Genomic DNA, 24,774 nt, shown 5'->3' with positions numbered 1-24,774 from the left:
TCCATGCTCATGAAACCTGTGGGCCTAGTGTTGCTAGATATTCCCATTTTTTTCCCAAGAGAAATGGGAAATCTATAGTTTATTGTTTATCTCCCAATTCTTAAATATTTAATCCTTGTGAAAAAAGGGGGAAATACGATGTGAAAACACACCTTTGGCCCACTTTTTTTTTTTTTTTAAAGAATAGTCTTTACCTTAGGAATCAGGTAAAATATAGTCAAATTAGAGTCTCTTTTCTCCTCAACCATTGTTGAGTATAGATTCTCACCACAAACTTGTTCTTGAGACTGTCAGACTTCTTGACCTTACAGTCAAAGGACATAACAGTCCATTTGTCTGTTTTACTCCAATGCTACTTTCTGGCTGCTCTCACCATAAAACTACAGGACCATGAAAGTCAAGAAGCGATGGGCCACGCGACCAGTCAAAGAAGATTATGAGATCAGTTATATTTTCTAGTGGTCCAGAAAAAAATCTGAGGAAAAGAAATTACTAAACTATCTCATGATAATTAGTAAACACAGTATAGAGCTTCTTAGTATTCAATAATGAAACTGCCTTTTAGTGAAATGTAATTTATCTCAATGTTTTATTTCTTACTTGGCACTGTGAAAATTCCTTGGACTGAGTAGGAGGTTACACAGTATAGTGGAGAGAATACAAGATTTGTGATCAAGACAGACCTTGGTTTGAATTCCAGCTTTACCACTTACAAGTTTATGCCAAATAAACAAAAATTTTTAAGGAAGGCGGGAGGGGCAGAGAGAGGAGGAGAATCTCAAGCAGCCCTCCATGCCCAGCGTGATCTCAACCCTGAGATCATGATCTGAGCCAAAATCAAGAGTCAGACACTTAATCGACTGAGCCACCCGAGTGTGCCTAAATATTCTTACTTGAATCTGATCAATGACAGTTTAATTATAAAAGAAGAAATTCTGTGGGATACTGTTGATAAAAATACTATAATCAATACCAAAATACCATTAGTTTGTTTCTCTAGACACATATAATGTTGGAACTCTCAGAAATTTAAGAGCTCACCTAGTCCAACCCCTTACTTTTAGAGAAGGGGAAACTAAGGCTCAGAGACATCAAATAAGTTTTTAGACTGTATTCCAAAATTTTGTTTATGATTTAGAACTTGTGAAACATTTTTATTCTAAAACTATGTTTTAGACCTGCAGCATCCAAAACAATAGCCACTGGTTCTGAACACTTAGAATGTGGCTAGCCTGAATTGAGATATGCTGTAATTGTACAATACAGATTTTTGAGTCTTAGTATGAAAAAAAGCAAAATACGTCAATGTCTTTTTTGTATTCATCACACACTGAAATGATATTCACGATAGACTGGGCTAAATATATTAAACTTGCTCTTACCTGTGTGTTTTTTTTACTTTTTAAAATGTGACTACTAGAACATTTTAAATGACCTGTGTTATACATTATATTTTTACTGGATAGTACTATTCAGACAGTAGTAAGGTCCTCAGAAGTCCAATTACTTGACAATACAGCTTACTTATAATCCAAATAGAAGCTTGAGCTTTGGACCCCAAGAGTAGGAAATCACAGAGCACAAAAGAGGAAGAAGATGTTTCTGTTCTATTATCTTCGGGAAAAGTGAAAGCTAGGCAGAAATTTTTAATTTTTTTTTTTTAATTTGAGAAAGAGAAGAGAGAGGAGAGCGAGCATGTGCACAAGCAGGAGGGACAGAGGGAGAAGAAGAGAGAATCTCAAGCAGACTCTACCCCGAGCACGGAGCCTGAGGCAGGGCTTGATCCCAAGACCTGAGCCACCCAGGCGCCCATAGGCAGAAATGTGAAACACTTGATATTAATACTTCCCTTCCCTTGTCCTTCTCACGGCCATCACTTCCCCTTTGCTCTACTCTTGTTAATTCACTCTTCTACTTTAGCATCTCCCCTAGGCTGCCCTACACTGCAAAGTGCTCCAAATGCAAAATGACCTTCATATTCCTTAATCCAAACTTTTTGGGATAGTTATCTAAGGTGTTCTGAGAAAAGCACTATTGCTGAAATGATTCAGATAGATATAAATAACTAGTTATAAAGTTACTTATTTAAGTAAACTCTACCCCCAACATGGGGCTTGAACTCAGGACCCCAAGATCAAGAGTTGCACGCTCTACTAACTGAAATAGCCAGGTGCCCCAAAGTTACTTATATATTTAAAACATACTTATCAAAATTCATTAATCCTTCACAGACTAATAGTGAAAGGTAAAGTGGGGAAGGAAGGTAATATTGGGCATACCCTGCTCAAAGATCAGTTCCTCCAGTGCTTTTTTCCCCAAAGCTTGCTCCCTTTCTGGATTTAGAGATTAAACAAACAAACAAAAAGTCTTCAGGGTTTTGGACTATGACTATACTAATTTGTATAATGGCTACTGCCTATAGAAAACCTTCTGAACTTCTAGAATGCTTACAGTTTAACACATCTTTCTTCTCCCAGTGGAGAAGCCTGATGTGGGGCTCGATCCCAGGACTCTGGGATCACGCCCTGAGCCAAAGGCAGATGCTTAACGACTGAGCCACCCAGGCGCCCCTAAATTTCACCTCTTTTCAAAGGTCTAGCTATAAAAACAGATAAAATGTAGATCCCCAAATAAAAAAAGGGGTGTGAATTTAGAAGGCTATAATCTAACCCTCCTGTTTTGAGGATTTAAAAAATTCTTAGTTGGAGGTGCTTGCCAAATACTACACAGTTTTACTTGCTAGGACAAGAACCCAGGTCTGAAAAATATGACCTAGTAGTAAAATGCTACCTTAATTTTCTTTGTTCTATAGGCAGACTTCTACTGGCTGGTAAATTTACTGAATTCTTAATTACATAGGGGCAGGGGGGATGGGGTGAGGGTACACAACAAAGATATGAAAGAAGTGAACCTAGCCCCTTAGGAGCTTATAACAGAGACACAACCCAGTCTTACTTAACTGCTAATCAACCCCTATACTAATGACAGTAATAAGCACACCTGTAGTTACTTTCTTCAATCTAAACCTCCTTTAATCAGATTTCTCCTTGTTATTTTGTTTGTAACTCCGTCATAAAATCACTTCAAGATAATCAGATATGGGCGTTTGCTTAAGCATTCTGGATTATTTTTATTACCTAAAAAAGGCTTTCTTTGGGAAAAGATGGGAAAGTCTAGTCCAACAATGAAACAGATAAAACTTCCAAAAGACTTACTGCTATATTGCTGAAAACTTTTCTGAACTAAGCAAAACATGGTTGTATTTTTTTTAATATGGTTATATTTTAAAAACTCCCTCAAATCACTCACTTGTATCACCAAGAAAAGCTATTTTAAACACTGAATTAAATTTTTAAAACTTTTATCTGAATACACCAAGTTGGATTTTTTAAAAATAAATTCAAAAGAGAAGCTTCAGATAGCAATATATTTATCTCTCTAGCTCTTTTTTTAAAAAAAGATCTATTTATTTTAGAGAGAGAGCATGAGCACAAGTGGGGGGGAGGGGCAGAGGGAGAGACTCTTCAAGCAGACTCCCCACTGGGCGTGGAGGCCACGGTAGGGGCCCAAAGTGGGGGCTAGACCTCACGACCCATGAGATCATGACCTAAGCCGAAACCAAGAGCCTGATGCTCAACCTGAGCCACCCAGGTGCCCTGCCTCTAGCTCTTTTTATTTTAGTTTTTAAAAGATTTTATTTGAGAGAGAGAGAGCATGCAAGCACGTGAGGGGAGGAGCAGAGGGAGAGGGACAAGCAGACTATGCTGAGCCAAGAGCCAGATGCAGGGCTTGATGTCATGACCCTGAGATCATGACCTGACCTGAAATCAAGACGGATGCTTAACCGACTGAGCCACCAGGCACCCCTCTTTTTCAATTAACTATAATAGGAAGAGAGCCAGGAGGTCCCAAGAGAGCAATAAAAGCCTGTAAATGAAATTCTAATTAAACAGAATTAAAGAGAGCCTTCAACTTTACCTTTAATGTTTGTTTATTTAAGATTTATTTATTTGAGAGCAAGAACAGGCACAAGTGGGAGGGGCAGAGGGAGAAGGACAGAGAATCCCAAGCAGACTCTGTGGAGCGTGGAGCCAATGTAGGGCTCGATCTCACGACCCTGAGAATACAACCTGAGCCCAAACTAAGAGTCAAAACTAAGGGTCAGATGCTTAACCGACTGCACCACCCAGGCGCCTCTATGTTTCATTTTTTTTAAAAATCTGAGTCAAAGCAAAATGTAAAGATTTAATAAATCTGGATCCCCAGTACACAGGTGCTTGCTATATTATTTGTATATATTTTTAGAAAAATTAAAATATTTCACAATCTTTAAAAAGTTTAAAAAGCTTTATTAAAAAAGTAAATAATCAACAGAATATTTTTGGTAAAACTGTTCCTTGGAGAACCAACTGCACAGTTCAGGAACATGCCATGTGATTTGCTATGGTTCTTTCTGCAATTTTAGTATTATCACTGATCAACGGTACCTCTTTTCTGCTAAGCCTAATCACAAATTTCAGAATGCTTTTCCAAGTGCTTCAGGAAAATAGTAACAAATGACAGAGTAAGAAACACCTATGGAGTCTAACTGCCATTTCTGGACAGAGTGGATTTCTAACTATGCTATCTCAGTTAACTGACATGCTTGAGACATGGAGAGATTTCTGGTTAACTATACTTTCTAGTTTAGATTTTTAAAAAAGCTTATGCCTACGGGTTGTGAAAATACAGTACAGATGAAGTCTTTAACCAGAATAAAATATGCACAAGATAAGTATGTTCTGTTATGAAAAGTCATATTCTCCATGTCCAAAAGGGATAGGCTGGGGGACTTCTTTTTCGGCTGAAGATAAGGAAAAGAGGATGTCAAGAACACATATTCTTAAAAGTTGGGATTGTTTATATTACAAAAATAACTGGACAGCCTTTAAACATATTTTAATCTAGAAGACTGTTAACAACAACATCAAGAAATAAGAGCCTCTGCTTCACAGGATTTAAAAAAAAAAATCTCCAACAGAGAAAAGGTTCCCCTGTCTGGTTTCCTTTTAAAAGACAGAGAATACATGGACAAAGTCCAGATCCCTAGGGATACAAGTAATGTTTATGTTGCCTATTTAAAATGATCCAATATCTAAATTTCAGGAGTGAGTATATTTTTTGGAAGTACAATACTTGGTTTCCTGCCTTTTCTGCCTGCTCACACTGGAACAGACTTAAAGCTAGCATTCTTCTTCCTAAATTCTGGAACTGCAAAGTTTTGGATACCATCTTAGTAACAACAGGAATAAATTCTATCTGTAGCTCAATTAAGGGCTTTTGGCTTTTTTAGTTTGTTTCAAACTGCATACCCTCTTAGCAGGTATATATTCCCTCTCAGTAGGTAACACAATATACAGACAGTGTCAGCAGAACACTGCTATCCTTTACATTCTTACAGATAAATTTTAGCTATTCTTTCAGATACGATGCTCAGTTTACGGAGGCGTGATCAGGTTTTAGGACAAAACATGCCTGGAACTAACAAGTCAGAAAGCACATGGCATGAACAAAGGCACCTATATTCAAATTCTTTAAAAGGTAAATTAAAAGCAAGTTAGTCGAGGTATGGGGAGCTGTTCTCCATTTTCTATTTGCTGCAAGAAAGAGCTTGAAAAAGTTATTAAGAGCGACTCTTAGTGACGTCTAGTCTAAGCCTACTATATGTGAGGAAACTGAGGTCCCAGGTCTTAAGAGTTGATAGGGAAAACTTTATTACTGGATGAATAATGTTTCATTTTTTTTTTTTTTTTTTAAGATTTTATTTATTTACTTGAAGGAGGGAGAGCACAAGAGCCAGAGAGCACAGGCAGGGGGAGCAGCAGAGTCCTCACTGAGCAGGGAGCCCAATGCGGGACTCCATCTCAGGACCTTGGGATCATGACCTGAGGCGAAGACAGCCGCTTAACCAACTGAGCCACCCAGGTACCCCTTATTTTTTTCTTCATAATTCCCTTTGGCAAATTCCTAACTCATGCTCATAATTCCAGTCATTTAGGATTCTGATTCTTTAAACTTTGTATGGTGCAGGTCATTTCACCCCTAACTAGGTCTCATACTTCTTATTCTTGCACTCTTACTGCTATTAACACTTTACTTCCCTTTCCTAAGTGAGGTGCCTAATGAAGCTTCTGTTACTTAGAATGAATCTGTATTTAATAAATGTAATGATTAACAAATACAAAATTGTATGTACACTATAATCAATGACCTCTTTGCTGTCCCTTAACACAGCAAGAAAGCGCCTCAGGGCTTGTGTACTTTCAGTTATCTCTGCTCATGAAATTCTTTTCTCCAGATATCCATATATTTCACTCATGTCCTTCAGGTGGTTCAATGTCACTTTATCAGAAATGTCTTCCCTAACCACTCTATGTAAAATAGCAACTCTCTACTCTCCTCCTTCTCTCTTAATATGTATTACCCCCTGACACATTAAGTATTATTTTTTTCTTATTATGTAGAATATAAGTTCCATAGAGTGCAGAGACCATAACTGCTATATCCCCAAGTGCCTAAGGGCAGGGCCTGACAAAATAAGCACTCAATAAATATTTGTTAAAAGAGTGAATGTTCAAAATGTGTATCTGATAAAGAAAAACAAACATATCAGAACTATAATGGCTGTTAAAATGACAAGATTACTCAGGTTTTTTTTTCCTTTCTCCAATTTTGTAAACCAGTTTAGTATTTTCAGATTATCTGAACAACTGTTTTGGCTACACCAAATTACTGAAGTGTTTTACATAGTATATATTTCAAAATGACTTTTAAAGCATTTTTCATTTACAGTCATTTTTAGACAGCTAGTATGAGACAGTTACTTCTCAATTCTCTTAAGATATTATAATAACTGCTCTCTCTTCTAAGCACACCTATGGTTCCTGCATCGATTTGGTAGTTAAGCACAAATGCACCTAAGCTTAGAGCAGTGAGGCAGCACTATGAAAGGAAGTAAGAGTGAGATTTGAAGACTGATGATTTTTCCTCAATTGAGCATATTTCTCTCCAGTAGGGGGTCTGAGTCATTTAGGCTCTCAACATGACCAGACTAATTAACTATGTACTAATTCTAAACAGCACAAGTTTAAGATGCTACAAGAGAAAAAGGATTTATGATTATTTAAGCTTGAAAAAAACCCAGTAATGTGCAATAATCTGAAGACATTCAGGTTCTTCTCTAGAAAGGAGGACATATGACACTTATTTTCCATATTAAAAAAATATAATATACTCGGATTACCATAGGATGAATTTATAGGCTGTACTAATTTTGTTACAAAATTTGTCAGATTGTTACCTATTTTCCCCAATAGATAATTTTATAAAAGGCACTTATAGTCCCCTAAGTTAGCTCAAAAAACTTTATCAGTAACTTATCAAATGAATAGTACTATATTAGAACCTAACTGCTACATCTAACAATGAATAACCCTATAAGAAAACTTATTCACAGTTTAACCTGATGTGCTAAGTCTTTCTCTTGCAGTGGGAGAAGAATCCAATAGAACTAGGGAGAAAAGTGATGAAGAAAGGTTCATGTTTCAGGGATTTGAGTGTAGGTAAAGACAACTTGGTAAGAGTCTCTTTTTGGTGATATAACCTGTCCTTCCTCCCACACCTAGCCTCAGACTGTCCCGTGTACATCCCATTCCACTCCACCTCCTATTGCATTTAACTAGTTCTCTTCCTTCTGCCTATTGATCAGAATATTCAACTTTATAACTCTTCTTGTACTTTACTGTGGCTGAAGGATACAGGCCTTCAGGTCAAGCTTTTTCTGCTACCACTCACCTAAATGTACCAAATGTAAATAGTCTTCTTCCCAAATCAAAGCAGATGGCTTGGAGCAAGTCATACTTGTCATTGTCAAAAAAGAGCTAAAGAAATTAATAAATCATATTTTTAAAAGATCGTCCAAAAATGATAGATATTTTGGATTAATACCTAAAGTATAAGAAAATGTGTTGTAAAATATGCCATGCAAAATGCATACAAACTTTAAAAATATATCTAAACTTCTATCAAATGAAGATTATCTATTTAACAGTTATCTTTTCATCTTACTCCACACATTTGAGTGCAAGATTTTACAGTCAGAGTCACATATATTAACAACTAAAATTTATTTTATACTATGTGCCAGGTACTACATTTTATTATCTTTAATTTTTATATTAACTCTTTGAGGGTTTATGATTGTCTCAATAATGAAAAAATAAAGACTTAAGGTAAAATAACCTGCTCAAGGTCATACAGCTAAGTAGAGAGTAAAACTGGTCTCTGAACTCTAATATACATGTTTAAACATTGATACTATGTTGCTTGCTACGCATCTCTATAAGTAGATTAAGTCTTACAGAAACTGAAAACCAAAACTCTTATTTTTTTCCACACATCTCCTTCACCTCAAATGTTCCTCATTTTACTGAGTTGCTCAAGCTATTCTTCATAGATAGGTCTTGCTGTTCCTTACCTCCCATGCCCTATTTTATCTCTTAAACCATCTAGAATCCATCTACTTTCTATAGGCTCTGTCTCAACTACAATTAGGCCTCAACTACCTCACAAGCTGAAACACAAGAGTTTTTTATGAAGGTACGCTCTAGTGATAGTCTATATCCAGACAGAATATAGCAGATAAAAGTGGAAAAATAATAGACTCAAATTCCAAAAATAAGGCTTAATGCAAGCAACACTTGACATTATTAAATTCCAACATCTGGGACAACCGTTTTGAATTAAAATTCTTTTAAGAGAATTTATTTTTCTATATCCTTTCCTAGCTTTTCATTTGATCCTTCTTCCTAGATACTGCTTAGTAATCATTCTGTAGCAAAATCCTTCCCTCTTAAATACATTTATTTGTCTGCTTACCTGAATGGCTTTGAAAACTGTCACCAATGCAAACCACTCACTTACTATATACTAATCTTATGTTCCTTTTTTCTTCCACAGAACATACCACAACATGAGAAAGTGGCAGGCAGCTCTGTAAGAATCTTACAAATTTGAGCTCTTTAGCAAAATATGTAATAATAACAGAACCGTTGTATAGAGTTTTACAATGTTTTCTATTTTTAAAGTGCTTTCTTCGGGATGCCTGGGTGGTTTAGTCACTTAAGCATCTGCCTTCAGCTCAAGTCATGATCCTGGGATCGAGTCCCGCATTGGTTTCCTTGCTCATCAGGGAGTCGGCTCCTCTCCCCCTGCCTGCTGCTCCCCTTGCTTGTTCGTTCTCTTTCTCTTTCTCTCTCTCTAATAAAATAAAATCTTTAAAATAAAATAAAGTGCTTTCTTCTTTTTTTTTTTAAAGATTATATTTATTGGGGCACTTGGGTGGCTCAGTTGGTTAAGCATCTGCCTTTGGCTGGGTCATGATCACTGGGTCCTGGGATGGAGCTCCACGTCAGGCTCTCTGCTCAAGGGGGAGACTGCTGCCTGCTTCTCCCTCTTCCTCTGCCCCTCCTCCTGCTTGCAGGATACTTTTATTTATTTATTTTTTAAAAGATTTTATTTATTTGACAGAGAGAGAGAGAGAGACAGCCAGCGAGAGAGGGAACACAAGCAGGGGGAGTAGGAGAGGAAGAAGCAGGCTCTCAGCAGAGCAGGGAGCCCGATGTGGGGCTCAATCCCAGGACCCTGGTATTACGCCCTGAGCCCAAGGCAGATGCTTAATGACTGAGCCACCCAGGCGCCCTAGGATACTTTTTTTTTTTTTTTTACAGAGATTTTATTTATTTATTTGAGAGAGAGTGAGCACGAGTGAGTGGGGGAAGGGCAGAAGGAGAGGGAGAAGCAGTCTCCCCACGGAGCACAGAGCCCAAAGTGGGGCTCAATCCCAGGACCTGGGGATCATGACCTGAGCTGAAGGCAGATGCTTAACTAACTGAGCCACCCAGGCGCCCTAAAGTGCTTTCATATACATTATTTCATTTGTCAGCAGTCATGTGAAGTAAGCTTTATAGGCAGTATTCTTGGATTAGAAAACTAACTCAGAGACACTGTCATTTTGCCTAGGTCACAAGGCTATTTATTATACAGAAGAGCCAGGACCAAATTCTAGACAGAGACTCTCCATTCACAGCTCTTTCCGCTATTTATCACTACCTCTATTTTTAAAAAATGTTTTGATATATAATAAGAATTGTCTATAAATAAATTTTCATTTTTCCCTTTCAACCATTACTTAAGCTATATACTTAATTATAAAAGAGGGAGAAGGTATGACCTAACTATATAGAAGAATGACAGCAAAAATCAACTTCATTTAGAATTTCTATGTAAAAACAAATGATCCAAAGAAGATTACAAATATTCTTATTAGAATAAAAAATAGTAAAAATCCACAGCAATCAAGGTAATCTCTAACAAAAATTTAAACCACATCCTATCTAGTTAATAATCCAGAAAAAAAAGATAACTATGACACATAGAAATGAGCTGTAAAAAGCATGCACAGAAAGGACATGCTTTCATTTAGAACAGCATGCTACAGTTAAATTTGCAGGCAATATAAGGAGAATATAAACCTGATGTAATAGAACTTACCTACTTGGCAATTAAATTCAATACACATTTATAGAAAGTCTGTTCGTTTTTGGTCAGAACAAGCCAACAACAGCAAGTAGCCAGAAATTATAATTAATATAAAAGAAAAATTCAAGAGGAAATGGGTTTGCTAGACTCATTATATATTCAGTCTTAGCTTCAAGAAATGAGTGATTATTTGCAATGAGGTTGGCAAGACAGGAAATTGAGTTAAAATTTATCAATCTTTTAAATGGCTTTTCTTAGAACAACTTTTATTGTTTTTTTAAAAAAAGGGGAAATTCTCTTCAGGGGAAATTCTCTTTAGTATTTTATACCTTTTTGTAATGACAAATTTATCTCTACTGCTGCCCATGAATCTTCAGAGCTCACAGAAACAAAATAGATTTTTAGAAAAATAGTTGGATTCATTAAGCCAAATTATCCTATTTCTTATATTAAGAGGAAAGTCATATAGTATAAATAATGAAAAGCCAAATAAGAGATCCAGGAAGAAATTAACTTAGAAGGCGACCAACTGTGTAGCTTATTCTTACCTTGGTTGTTTTTTTCACGGGTTGACATTTTTGCTGGTTGAGACAAAAATGACATATCTTACAATAAAAACTGGGCATTTTCTTAAATAACTATAATAAATGCACTTCTCTTTGATTATTATGAGCTAGTAAAGTACAGTGAATGAAAATAAGTCAATATTCCTAACAATTAGCAAAAATTTAACTGGTGTAGAAAAAGATAAATATCTTTTTAAAAAAGGATTTTTAATTTACCTTGGTTAATGATGACATCTTTATGCCTACAAAAAAAAATTCAAAGACGTTTGTGTTATAATTTTATTTGGCTTACCCTTGGAATCACCTAAATAAATTATAAAAGCTTCAATGTCTAGGCCACACCCAAGATAAATCTTTAGAAGTGAAATTCAGACATCAGTGTTTTTTAAAGTTTGTCACTAGTCTCAACTATGAATATATACATTTTTTAAAAAAGATTTTATTTGAGAAAGAGAGCACGAGTGGGGAGGACGGGCAGAGGGAGGGGGAGAAGCAGGATCCCAGCTGAGTAGGGAGCCTGACACAGGGCTCGATCTCAGGGTTCTGGGATATGACCTGAGCTGAAGGCAGACGCTTAACTAACTGAGCCACCCAGCAGCCCCTAATATATACTGTTTTATGAAACAATGAATATTCCATAAGATCATCTAAACAGTGAAAGCACAGAAAGAACTTACAAAAAAACATTCAAATCTTAGAGGATTCGTGAGATTTACTATTTGAATGGAGAACATTAACAGGAAGATAGGTTTCTTTTTTTTTTTGGTACACTTAAAAGAAAAAATACACTTAGAAGAAAAAGGATAAATATAGATTTTTAAAAAAGGTGATCCAAAGAAGGCATATAATTGTACATGGAAGCATGACAGTCACAGAATTATTAATTTTCAGATATAACTGAGAAAGTGTGATACTTACTTGTCTGTATTTTTTATAACTTTTGATATTAATTTTGATGTTGAAACTGCTCTCAATAATTTATTACGACTCTCATCTGAATTTTCCCATGAATTATGAGACTTTTCAGCTGTCGGTGGTCGTTTTATGCTGGAAGAAACATATAAATTTCTTAGAGAAAAATTCTGTGAGTAGTGATGATATGTAATTGACAGCTTAAATAGAACATAAAAGCAGCAAAACATTTCCTTAAAGCTAATCCAGAAAAGAGAAGGAAGGATTAGTTGAAAGGTTCTGCCTGGATGAGTGAAGGAGCTGAACAAGGCAATGAACAAGTCTTTTTATAATTTTCACTATTATTCAGAAGATTCACTAGAACAAATATTACTTGATTAAAAAATAAATCTGTACTTTTTGTTAATAGAAAAAACACATATGCTTAAACCCCTGAGTAAAATATTCCTCATAATTTGTGAAACAGTGTGTTTGTGAAAAAACCTGTACTTTTTCATAATTACAAAGCTGCTGTTTTCATCTTCTATATCCTGTGTAACTAGATTATATATGGTACAAATGACACTTTCTAAGTAAAATGTGGGATTAAAGGTAAAACTCCTGTGACGTCCTTTAAAGACAATTTTTACCCGTGATCGGAAATAAACATGACTTAACACAAGAATGTTGTATTATCAACAATGATTCCATATATTTATAAATGAAATATTTGATTTATAAATGATTTTTCAGCTGCATTGCTAACTATCCTACCACTCATCCAGTCTCCAACACTTCTTGCAATAGTATATCCAAAGAGCAATTTAGAATGGCAAGCACATTTCCAGAAGACCTTAAGAAGCTGAAAAAAAAGATCTGGGACAAAGAAGATACCAAGTCAAATCAGAACCTTAAAGAGATTGATTATAAAAAAGCCACCTTTAACCACACACAGTCCAAGTTACATAACATTAATAAACTATATCCAAGAAAAACTCCACATGAGACCAGGCAAAAAAAATTACAAACCATTTAGATAGCATAAAAATCTGTGTGAGACACACAGACAAAGCACTTTTTTTTTTTTTTTAAAGTAAAACATGCATCATTCAAATGAAGAGTGGTTTGTTTTCCCAAATTTCTTTTAGGGATTTGAGGCAGAATATTACATTGATTAAATAAAAATATATTATGATTAAATCTTTGAGGAATGGTTGTCATTTTAAATTTTACTAAAATCCTAGCTAGTTCTGGGAATGGTTTAATACTTTCCTGAGATTTCCAAGCAGAAGTATGATGAATAAAGTATATCTATACCTAATCATAAAGCTTGAATCAGCATTTCTAAGCAGGCAAATTTCATTAAGTTGGTCTAAATATTTGATTATAAGGCAGGTGTAGCACTGAACTCCCAGCATGCAGGTTTAAGATCCCCAATTTAGGCTCACAAACAATGTTAGAATGTTTTTCCCTTCTCCCCCTCTCATAACTTTAAAATATTAATTATTACAGACACAGAGAGAAGCCCTCAAGCAAGCCTTTAGCATAGAAAAGACCAGGTGAAATGGATTTATTTCTCTACTCAAGCAAGAACTTATCCTCCCAAAACCCAAAACTGAAACTGAGATGCAGTCACAATGAAGAGCCATTTGCGGAGAAGGGCCCTTGCAAGTTCAAGGTTGTAATGATGCCAAAATATGATGAGGATAATTACATATGGCAATTTTCTGTCCATGGTTATAAATTTATGCATAGTTAATATAAATTTTTGTAATTTTATTATAAAAATATTGTTTGGTATTAGAGTAGGTAGTTACAGCCTTCCTTTCACCAAATTGATTGTAACTGAGGTTTTCTTTTTTCCAGTTTTAACTGAGAAATTTTAACCTTAAATCTTCATTCTCCAAAGTGCTAAAATATAGATTTTAGCAACAAAGAAGTGGTGGGCGGGGGAAGCCACCAGGCTTTTCTCTTGGAATCCATGGATGCCAACTTTTCTCAAGTTCAGAATTTAGGTATCATTACAACCATTCCCTAGCTCTGTACTTGGGGACAGTTAAAACCTTTTGGTGGGAGTAGAATTCTTGCTTTCTTGAGTTTGTCTGTGTATTTGGAGAGGTTGTGAAGAGGGCTGGGGAGAAGGTGATGCTCGAATTTGTGGACTTTGATCATTAGAATGAGATTCCTCTTTTTTTTCTCTCTGTCCTTGTGGTTTTTCTTTCTTTTTTTCTGTACCACTGTAAAATAAAGTATAACATGGAACAACACATATTTAAACAAATAAAAGATATTTCAAACGATGGAAAAAGTGATTATAGAATTCAAAATCCTAAATCATACAAGTAATACAATTTACACTGTTTTCATTTAATGATGAAAATATCTCTTTGAAAATTCTGGAAGCTATTAAAATCTTCAGTAAAGAATTTATAAGAATTCTAAGGCAATATATCCTATGAAGATTGTTTTGGGACCAAAATGGCCCGATGCATTTTGCCATCTTGGCAGATTTTGGGGAACAACAGCAGCTCTCTTTATTGACTTCAACTTACCCAAATCAGAACATCAGTGACACTTTCCATTACCTTTGTAAAACATACTGAATGATGTCAAGGCACACAAACCCCTATGTTTAGTAGATTATTCTGATTCCCATTTCTTCTGTGTTTTTCTCCTCCTGCCAGTTGAGTTTTAAATTTATCAGGAATTGTAGGTGTCCCCCCCATCAATCCAGAACGTGTTTATGTCAATTGCACTGATCATTTCAATTATGTAAATTAATTAAATACAAAGAAAACTGACAAAATACACACAGAAAAAAAAGAACTGTAATTTCCATGAAAACTAAGCTGAATGCTCTGGAAGACTCCATAAAATAGAGTCAGTAAAAAAAAATTGCCGTTAAATTTTATGTAGGTGAGACAATTACACAAAGTTGAGGGGAAAAAAATTATAAGAGGAAGGGATGGGTTCTAAAATCTTGTTTTGCAAGAGTTTTAAATTTCTTAGTCTTAAAGTTGAAAGTAACAATTATAAAAAATAATTTCTGGGGTTAGAAAGAGGGTGGGAAGCTTGGCCTTTCATAAAAAAAATTGACACATCTTTGCGAATATATTTAGAGTTAAAATATTTAAGATATTCACGTATAAATTCTTGTGATTCTGCACTTTTGACTCTTATTTAATGAAGCACCTGCCATTCCCAATCATTGGATAAGAGTCCTTACATTTTTGACAATATTACAAACCAGATGAAATCAAGACCTGAATTCCATGGTTGAAAAGGCAGAAAGCTATCAACTGTCTACAGTTCTTAATCAAAGGACATCTTATAATTTGACTAAAGGTGCATAGTCTACAAGGAAGTATGTTTAAGAACATTTTAAACAAATATACATAGCAAACACAATTTATCACATAGTAATAGTTAAAAATGTTAAAATATAATTTTTTAATTAATTAAAGAATGCACGTGCACGTGTGTGGGAGGGTGGAGGGGCAGAGGGAGAGAAGCTCAACCAGACTCCCTGCTGAGCTTGGAGCCCAACAAGGGGCTCGATCCCTTGTCCCATGAGATCATGACCTGAGCCAAAACCAAGAGCTGGACGTTTAACCTACTGAGCCACCCAGGCGCCCCTAAAATATAATTTTTAAAATGACATTTAATCTGATTCAGTTCCGATATCTTCTGATTTCAGACCAGCCCCCAACTATTTATTGTTCACTTTTTAAAAGTATGTGCTGAGAAATACCGTACTAAAGTACGTGCTGAGAAATACAGTTCTACCTCAAAAATAGACTAACTCTGAAATTTAAAACTGACTTAGAAATTCTTTCTTGTTGATCTTCAAACTATCCTGAATGCACAGGCCACCAGTCTTATGTGGGCCCGGTACAACCTAAAAGAGATTTTCCTCCTAGGGATTTAAAAGCAAAGTCCAGAGCCTCTGCACCATAAAGTAAAAAGCTGGTCTTAAGATTACTGAGTTACTATTGTGCATAAGACTGATCACTGTACAGGACTACAGTTACATAAGAAAAAATGGGCTGAACCCAAACTATTACTAAATACAAGGAAGTTTATTAAAAATATTAAAAATTTCCACAATGCATTTGTTTTTTTATAATTTGTCCTTTTCTCCTAAAAGGGAAGCATAGGCAATACATTTTGGCATGCTTTGGAGGGGCCTTTAAAAGGCCTAAAGATCAGGGTGCCTGGCCGGTTCAGTCGTGGAGCATGCAACTCTTGGTCTCAGGGTTTTAAGTTTGAGCCCACATTGGGGGTAGAGATCACTTAAAAATAAAAGATCTTAAAAATAATAATAAAATAATAAATAAAACAAAAGGCCTAAAGATCTTGTCAGTTCTTCACCATTCCTGTAGCCAAATGTTTGGTTAACATCTATAAATCCACATTAATGAATAATTCAGTCACTCGCATTAATTTATTAAGACAACCATTTTCTATCAAATACATTTTAAAAATTATTCCATTACTTGAGGTTTTTCCTCAGTTATTCTTTGAAGAAAACAGTTGTAAGATTATGTAGTTGATTTCTTATGGTCTCTCCAAATTCTATATGGGATAACTTGCTAGGAATTACACAAAGTGGAAAAATTCTGTAAAGCAATTTTACCGAAACAACAGATTAATTTATTAATGAAAAGAACATATAGAATGTAAATCTGTAGTTTACTGAAACATTTTTTCTGCAGTATGTCTACTGCCTGCCTACCATCCCCTAACACACACACACACACACACACACACACACACACACACACAAAACAGTATTATAATATTTTGAATTATGCCTTAATTTTAAGGCATGGTTAAAGAATAAAAGTTACAATAGTGTTCAGCCTCCACTAATATATATACTGAAGAGTCTTTTTCTCCTTTAAAAATTGATGTATCAAATGCACTGCTTGCTATAGAAAATTTGCTTATATAATTAAATATAGTGATGCTTATCTCATCAACAAATGCTGGTTAAAAAGAAACAAAACAAAACCAGGAAATGAAAATACTTTCTTCAGTAAGAACGCAAAAGCTTCCTCACACAACTGGATAGATAACATGAATGCAAACGAAGTGAGAGTAGGGGCTGGGTGTCTACATTCACAGTTAAGAATTCAAAGGACATGCTCACTTTAATTCCATACATCTCTATTTCATTTTTTTTTTTTTCGAAAGTAGAATGATGATCTCTTTCAGACAATTTTGCAATGTTAGCTTTTCTTTCCCTTACAAATGGATACCTTTTAGCAGCAGATGAAAGAGTTTCTTTTCTTGCAATTGCGACAGAGCTGGTGTGGCTTGGCTTTCTGTTTGCACCACTCCCGTTGGTTATACAGGACATAGAAATAGCTTCTCGAAGGCCTGGCTGGCCTAAAAGTGGTTAAGAAAAGATTTTTACATCAAACTTCAAAATACTCCTCAAAAATTGGGAGTTTAAAAAATTAAGTCCATTAGTGTTTAGAACTAAGTAAGCAAACTGCTCCCTCTGGTATGCAGCATACAATATTAGTGTCTCTAAACTTAATCTCATCAAAACAGACCTATAAAAAGGCCATGCCAAATTAGTACACCGTAGCTAGACAGTCTCTAGCAAAATGGTTTGCCCTATACACATAGCAGCTTTAAAACACATGATGCAAAGTAAATCACAGATTTCCACATCACCGATTTTCAGAAATCACACAGGTTCTACTGAAATCAAATTATTTAGAAATCCTAGAACCAAAAATGTTAAATCTGAGTTATTCAATATAAATAAAGCATAAATGTATAAAGCAACCTCTGCTTTCTTAATTTACATAGTAGAAGGACTGGAAATATGTGATAGGTATGCTGGTGTGGTTAGGAAGATTCAAAGTTACAAGATAAAACGGGCAAGTTCATTTAAAAATTTGAGAATAGAGAACAGTTTTGAACTTTTGGACTCAATTTTCTCACATACATACAAAATCTAACTTGGCCAATCTCATCTTTGTTTGCTTGCTTCTCTTCATAAAAACACGGGGCAAAAAACTTTTGTGTATAGAGCCTAAAATATTTGGCACCCTAGACTGTTCCATATTTGATGGTATAACACTGCATTTTTGACAAGAACAAGCTGCTGGGGGCCGCTCGTATCATAATCATCTATAATGTTTCCTTAATACAGGGATTCCTAGACCTAACCTCAGACCAAATAATTCAGAAGAAAGGAAGATGGAAACCTATCGTATTTGCTTTTTGAAATTTCCCAGGAAAAATTTCACTTATAAGAATGTACAGTAACTTCTAAATTATGCTAATATCATCAGTCATCAGATCTGCTACTCTGTCAAACAGGTGACTCCTTGTTGTACTGACAGCTTTTTTTTTTTTATTGTGGTAAAATACTTGTAACAAAATTTACCATTTTAAGCATTTAAAAAGGTACAGAGTTCAGCGGCATTTAGTATAGTCACAATGTTGTGCAACTACATTCGATTCCAGAACATTCTGATCACGCCAGACACCTTCTACTCACTGAACAGTCACTCCCCATTCCCTCCTTCTTCCCCCCAGCCCATGTCAACCATTAATTTGCAGTATCTCTATATATCTGCCTATCCTGAATACTTTATGTACATGGAATCATACAAATGTGCTCTTTTGTGTCTGGCTTATTTTACTTGGCACAATGTTTTCAAGGTTCATCCGTGTGGCAGCATGTATGAATACTTTATTACTTTCTATGGCTGAGTAATATTCCATTGTATGAATATACCACATCTTGTTTATCCATTTATCTGTTGAGGGACATCTGGATTGTTTCAGTCTTTAGGCTAATATGAATTGCGCTGCCATAAACATTGGCATGCAAGTTTTCATTCGAACCTCTGTTTTCAACTCTTTTGGGTATAGAACTAAGGAGTAGAACCACTGGGTCACATGGATATTTTATGTATAACCTAATGAGGAACCACTAACACAGCAGCTGTACCATTTACAATCCCACCAGCAATGTATAAAGGATTCTTATTTCACCACATCCTTTCAAACACTTGCTATTTTCATTTTATAAAAAAAGATATTTATTTTGCAAGGGGGCAGAGAGAAAGGGAGAGGGAGAGAATCTCAAGCACACACCCCACTGAGTGTATAGCCTGCCATGGGGCTCGATCTCACCACCCTGAGAACATGACCTGAGTCAAAAATCAAGAGTCAGACGCTTAACTGACTGAGCTACCCAGGTGGCCTGCATTTTTTTTTTAATTATAGCTAAAATTAATATAAAGTGCTCAGTTAATATTAACTGTGGTTTTGATTTGCATTTCCCTAATGAGAATCTCACTGAGTTTGTTGGCCATTTGTATATCTTCTTTAAGGAATTATCCACTCAAGTCCTTTGCCCATTTTTCAGTAAGACAATATGATGTAAATTGTTCATAACGCTCTCTTACAATCCTTTTATTTCTGAAAGGTCCCCACTTTCATTTCTGATTTTAGCAATTTAAATCTTCCTCCTTTTTCATTCTACCTAAAAGCTCGTCACGTTTGCTGATCTTTTAAAAAAATCAACATTTGGTTACATTGGTTCTATTGTTTTTTCTGTTCTCTATCACTAATCTTTATATTTTCTTTCCCTCTGCTAACATTGCATTGGGTTTAGTATTATTCTTTTTCTACTTCTTTAAAGTTAGGTTACTGATTTGAGATCTGTTTTAGCACAGGCATTTACAGCCACAGATTATCCTCTGAGCACTGCTTTCACTATATCAACAGTTTGGTTTTGAAATATAATTTTTTTTATTTTTTGTTACATACCAAAAAAACCCTGTTAACCACCACATAAAAACAAACATATAGTCTGCAATCCACTTTCTATGCTCTTTCCATGTCCCAAACCTCATCTCAAAAAGGAGATCAATCACACCCATTATGTATGGTACCAGAGCTGCATACCTATTACATTATAGCTACTATATCAAAACCAAAAACCAAAAAAATGCAAGTGTTGAAAAGGATGTGAAGAAATTGGAATCCTTGTGTATTTCTGGAAGGAATGCACCTCAACCTTCTGCATTCTGGCTATCATCTAACCACTTCACAGACATTTTTCTTGCCAAGATGGTGATCTTGGTTCTTTGTCACTAAATTCAATGGATACTTTCCAGTCTTTATCTTGCTCAACGTTCCTTCAGCATCAAATACTGCTGATCATTCAGGCAAGGACGGTAGTCAGGCAAGGACAATGTCCTTAGTTTCTAGGACCCTGCCTTTGCCTGAATTTCTTCTTAGCTCTCTCATATTTTTTCTCACTCTCATTTGCTGGATCTTCTTTTCCTGCTTAGATCTCCCCCCACCACCAAAATTTATTTATTTGAAAAAGAGAGCGAGAGTGCTCAAACAGGGGAAGGGACAGAGGAAGAGGGAGAGAGAGAGAATATCCAAGCTGACTCCCTGATGAAACAAAGTGTTTACAAAAGAGTAAAAGGCAGTTACTGGCATCAAGGAGTTCAAAATCTTGCAAGAGAATCACACAGGCAATGAAAATATGTGGTAAGTACAGTAACAGTGATATGAACAGAATATCATGAAAATACATAGACACATAATTCTGTAAAGATGATTAGGAACACAGAGCTCAAGAAAGATTTCCTAGAAGAAATGCTGAACAAACTGTTAAGCCAGGTAAAACGTAGGTGATAAGATACTTGGATCTTATTCTAGTACGTGTAAAGAAACAGAAAGAATTAATAGCAAAGTGGGGTGTGTATGTGTGCATGGAAGGGAGGAGGTAGACAAAAAGCTCTTTGTATGGTGAGAAGTAGAACAAGAGGGAACAGAGTTCAGATGGCAGAAGTAAGCAGCAGTCAGATCATGGAGACTTTATCTATAGAAGATAGAGACCAGTAAAAGGGTTTAAGCTGAAAAAAGGATTTAGTCCAATTTACATTTTACAGAAAACCCTCTAGTGGCTATGTTTGGAGCAGAATTCAGGGCAGTGGTCCAAGCATAAGATGATGGGGACCTGAAATAAGAGCCTGATAGTATGAATGCAGAGGAGGAGTCAGTTTTAAGAAATGTTTAAGACTTAAAGAATAAGGAGTTCAGTTTGGGGACATTTTACATTTACAAATGCTGAAGGATATACACACAAGCAGGACAATCTAGTAAGTAGATAGACAATTCTGAAGTGCTAAAGTCCAGATCTGGGAACAATTTGGGAACTGGCACTAATAAGTGGCTGTGAAAATCATGAAAGTAGGTGAGTGCTGATGTTACCTCCTGCAAGGAACTTTCAACTCCAGTTTAAGTATTTATCCTAGGTGCTCCCAAAATATCCTAAATTTACCTTTTTAATACCAATTACCTATAATTTTGTAATACTGACCCGTCTTCTCAGTTTACCTGAGGTCCTTCGGGGGGGGCAAGGCAGTGTTTTATATTTCTTTAATCCCCAGCACCTAAAACAGTGCCTTGTACAGTGAAAAGATGAAGGAAATAGACATTGTCAATACAGTAAGTGGTGGGGAGTAATATTAATTATCAAACGCTTCTATGTGCTAGGCCTTGTCCTAGGTACTTTACAAGTGGTATATCCTTTAATTTTAAGCATAATCCTAAAAGGGATTTACTATTATCATCCCAATTTACTGCTGAAGAAACTGGAGAGATTATTAACGTGCTCAGGGTTCTATTACAGTAGGCAGTGAAATGCAAATTTGAGTCCAGGCAGAAGGAACAGTAACTAAGTAGAAAGAATTCTGCCTAATATAGAGAGACATTTTAAGCTGCGCCAGGATAACAGATAGGAATTTACCAGGGGGAGTATGGGGAAAGGAAATTTTATGTAGATAATAGTACTAAATCATCAAGGTCCCCAGATACTAATAAAAATAGCAAGAAAAGGCCAAAAGAAGATTTTCATGGTGTCTTTCAATCCTACAGTTTAACTTGAGATAGCTCTTGGTTCTGGGAATCCTTAGTATTTGAATGAAAGAGTAAATGATCTCCCAAGGTAGAGGCAATGCACTAAGTAAAGCAGAGGCAAAAAACAAAAAGGAACTGTGGGTGAATGCTTGTTTTTCAGTTGAGAAGTCTAAAGTGTATTCTTTGAAAATCAGGAACTGGAAGAATGGAACATAAAAATGATTACTACAGTTACACAAATCCATGACTGGAATGCACCATTAGATAGACAGACAGACAGACACAGACAGACAGACAGACAGACACAGACACGCATACATATATATAGATAAATATCTATATCCCTCTCTTCCAGGGCTTGGGCATTATAAAGTCTGAGCTGTAATCTCAAAAATTAGCCTACAAGACTGGAAGCAACAGTAATCTCTAGTAACCAAAGGTAGAAAAGTAGTTCTAATTCTGAGCAGCAACCCAGCTGAAATAAATAGGCTAAAAGTCTGTAAACCAGGAAGATATTAATTTCGTTTTAATAACAGTAGGAACCATCATAATACCAGTTAAAAGCCAACAAAATTTTTATACTTTATGATAACATGAGAATGCTAATCATACGGTTTATATTCCTGATGACAGACCCAAGCATATGATCTTTCTGATAACTTAGCCTGACAATTCCTTAACACTAATGAACTTCACTATACTCTAGACTCACACAGTAAAGTTATCAGTAGAAACTGCTACATATTCAAAATCTCAAAATCTAGGGGCACTTGCATGGCTCAGTGGGTTAAGCATCTAACTCTTGGTTTTGGCTCAGGTCAGACTGAGCCCCACGTAGGGCTCCGTGCTCAGCATGGAGTCCACTTGGGATTCTTTCCCACTCCCTCTCCCTCCACCTTTGCCCCCCGCCACCTCAAATAAATAAATAAAGTCTTCAAAATCTCAAAATCTAAAATCCTGGCTACCCTCATACGTAATATCCTCTTGTTCCTGCATCTATCCCAATCCCTCCCTCTAAAGCATTTTTTTTTTTAATCACAATTTCCTGCTTCTAAAACTTTCTTCTTCTTCTTTTAAAGATTTTATTTATTTCAGAGAGAGAGAGAGAAAGCACAGCAGAGGAGGGGGAGAAGCAGAGGGAGAAGCAGACTCCCCACTGAGCAGAGAGCGAGATGTGGGGCTTGATCCCAGGACCCTGGGATCATGACCTGAGCTGAAGGCAGACGCTTAACCATCTGAGCCACCCAGGCGCCCCTAAAACTTTCTTCTTCCCACATTCAATTTAACAAGTACTTGTTGAGTCATCCCAAGAGTAGCTAGGTTAGTAAGAAACTGTCCCACCTTCAAATAGTTTACAATCTAGCAGAACATCAAATATACATACCAAAACAGACACACGCAGAACTTTTTAAATAATTCCAAGAAGAGACAAAAAATGGAAATATTTTCAGGAAATATCAGGAAATAGTTTGAGCCTTAAATGATGGGAAAATTTTTGATCAGGAGAAGGGTAAAGGTGGTACATGGAGAACTCTAGGTGATATTCAAAATCTTTTATTTATCTCATATTCTCTATCATATGCCCCACAGCTCCAACTGCAGACCTCTTCCACCCTCTTCATATAGTCAAGCTCCTTGCCTTCTGTCTCACAGGAACATGAACTTTAGTCCTTTTAACTCCTAATGGCCCCTAATTTTTTAAAAATATATTTTGAGCTGGGAGCACCTGGGTGGCTTAGTCGGTCAAGCATCTGACTCTTGATTTCAGCTCAGGTCCTGAGCTCAGGGTCATGAGTTTGAGCCCAGGATGGAGCCTACAGGAAAGAAAAGAAAGAAAAGAAAAGAAAGGAAGAAATGAAGAAAGAAAGAAAAGGAATAAAGAAAAGAAAGAAAGGAAAGGAAGGAAGAAAAGAAAGAAAAGGAAGAAAGAAAGAAAAGAAAGGAAGGAAGGAAAGAAAGAAAGAAAGAAAAGAAAGAAAGGACAAAAGAAAGAATGAAAGAAAGAAAAAATGAAAGAACAAAGGAAAGAACAAATGAATGAATGAAAGATAAGTATATTTTGAGTTGAAATGAAAAAAGAAGGATCTGACCTTCATATAGAAATGGAACTCTGGAAACTGTGATGGCTGCCTGGTCTGAGGCAGTATCCACTCATACTTCTATATACAAACAGCATCTCAGAAGTCTGATCTGTTGTCAAATAATAAAACACTCTCCCAAAGATTTGACACAGAAGAGGAAGGCAACATGATAACCACAGAAGCAAGATGCTATGCTGCTGGCTTCAAAGATGGAGGAAAGGGCCATGAGCCAGAGAGGGCAATGGATGCAGTGGCAGCCTCTGGAAGCTGGAAGAGACTAAGAACAGATCCTCTCCTGGATCCTCCAGAAAAAAACAGCCCTGCTGAAACCTTGACTTTGGCCCAGTGAAAATGAGTTGGGACTTCTGACCTCCAGAATTGTAAGAGAACACATTTATGTTGTTTTAAGTGACTAAATTTATGGCAATTTGTTACAGCAGCAATAAGAAACTAATACAACCATAAACCCTCTTGTAATGCTAGTATTAATGGTCACTTTTCTAAAAGTCTAATTGCTTTTAGTTACCTTAAAAAATAAAAAAGTAAAAAAAAAAAACAAAAAAACAAACCAACAACAACAACACCACTCTCCCATCTCCTCCTACAATTACCAGTCATTTTAGCTCGAGGGCCCACCAGGAAAATTCACACCTTCCAACCTGATTAGTGTAATTTACTTATCAACAGCATTTACAGCAAATCTATGACAATCTCTGTCTTCTCCCAAATGTTATTTGGAGTAAGAGGCA

At 36.0% G+C, this 24,774-nt stretch overlaps 1 protein-coding gene across 4 annotated transcripts in view; it reads right to left on the bottom strand.

Moving 5' to 3' along the window:
* The window catches only part of EML4 (EMAP like 4), a 152,328-nt gene that overhangs the window by 55,594 nt on the left and 71,960 nt on the right, over window positions 1-24,774 (bottom strand). The window contains exons 3-7 of one of the 4 annotated variants that reach the window (XM_008700190.2): window positions 17,297-17,426; window positions 14,099-14,272; window positions 12,063-12,191; window positions 11,361-11,386; window positions 11,127-11,159 (exon numbers count right to left, since the gene is read on the bottom strand). In XM_008700190.2, the coding sequence (XP_008698412.1) occupies window positions 11,127-11,159; window positions 11,361-11,386; window positions 12,063-12,191; window positions 14,099-14,272; window positions 17,297-17,426 (492 nt within the window). The remainder of the gene's footprint in view (window positions 1-11,126; window positions 11,160-11,360; window positions 11,387-12,062; window positions 12,192-14,098; window positions 14,273-17,296; window positions 17,427-24,774) is intronic. The other 3 variants (XM_008700192.2, XM_040623146.1, XM_040623147.1) reach the window with 3 other exon arrangements.

The sequence above is a fragment of the Ursus maritimus genome, unplaced genomic scaffold (genome assembly GCF_017311325.1).
Source record: "Ursus maritimus isolate PB19 unplaced genomic scaffold, ASM1731132v1 scaffold_6, whole genome shotgun sequence".
Taxonomy (NCBI): domain Eukaryota; kingdom Metazoa; phylum Chordata; class Mammalia; order Carnivora; family Ursidae; genus Ursus; species Ursus maritimus.
This window is presented reverse-complemented; position numbering and strand designations above follow the sequence as displayed.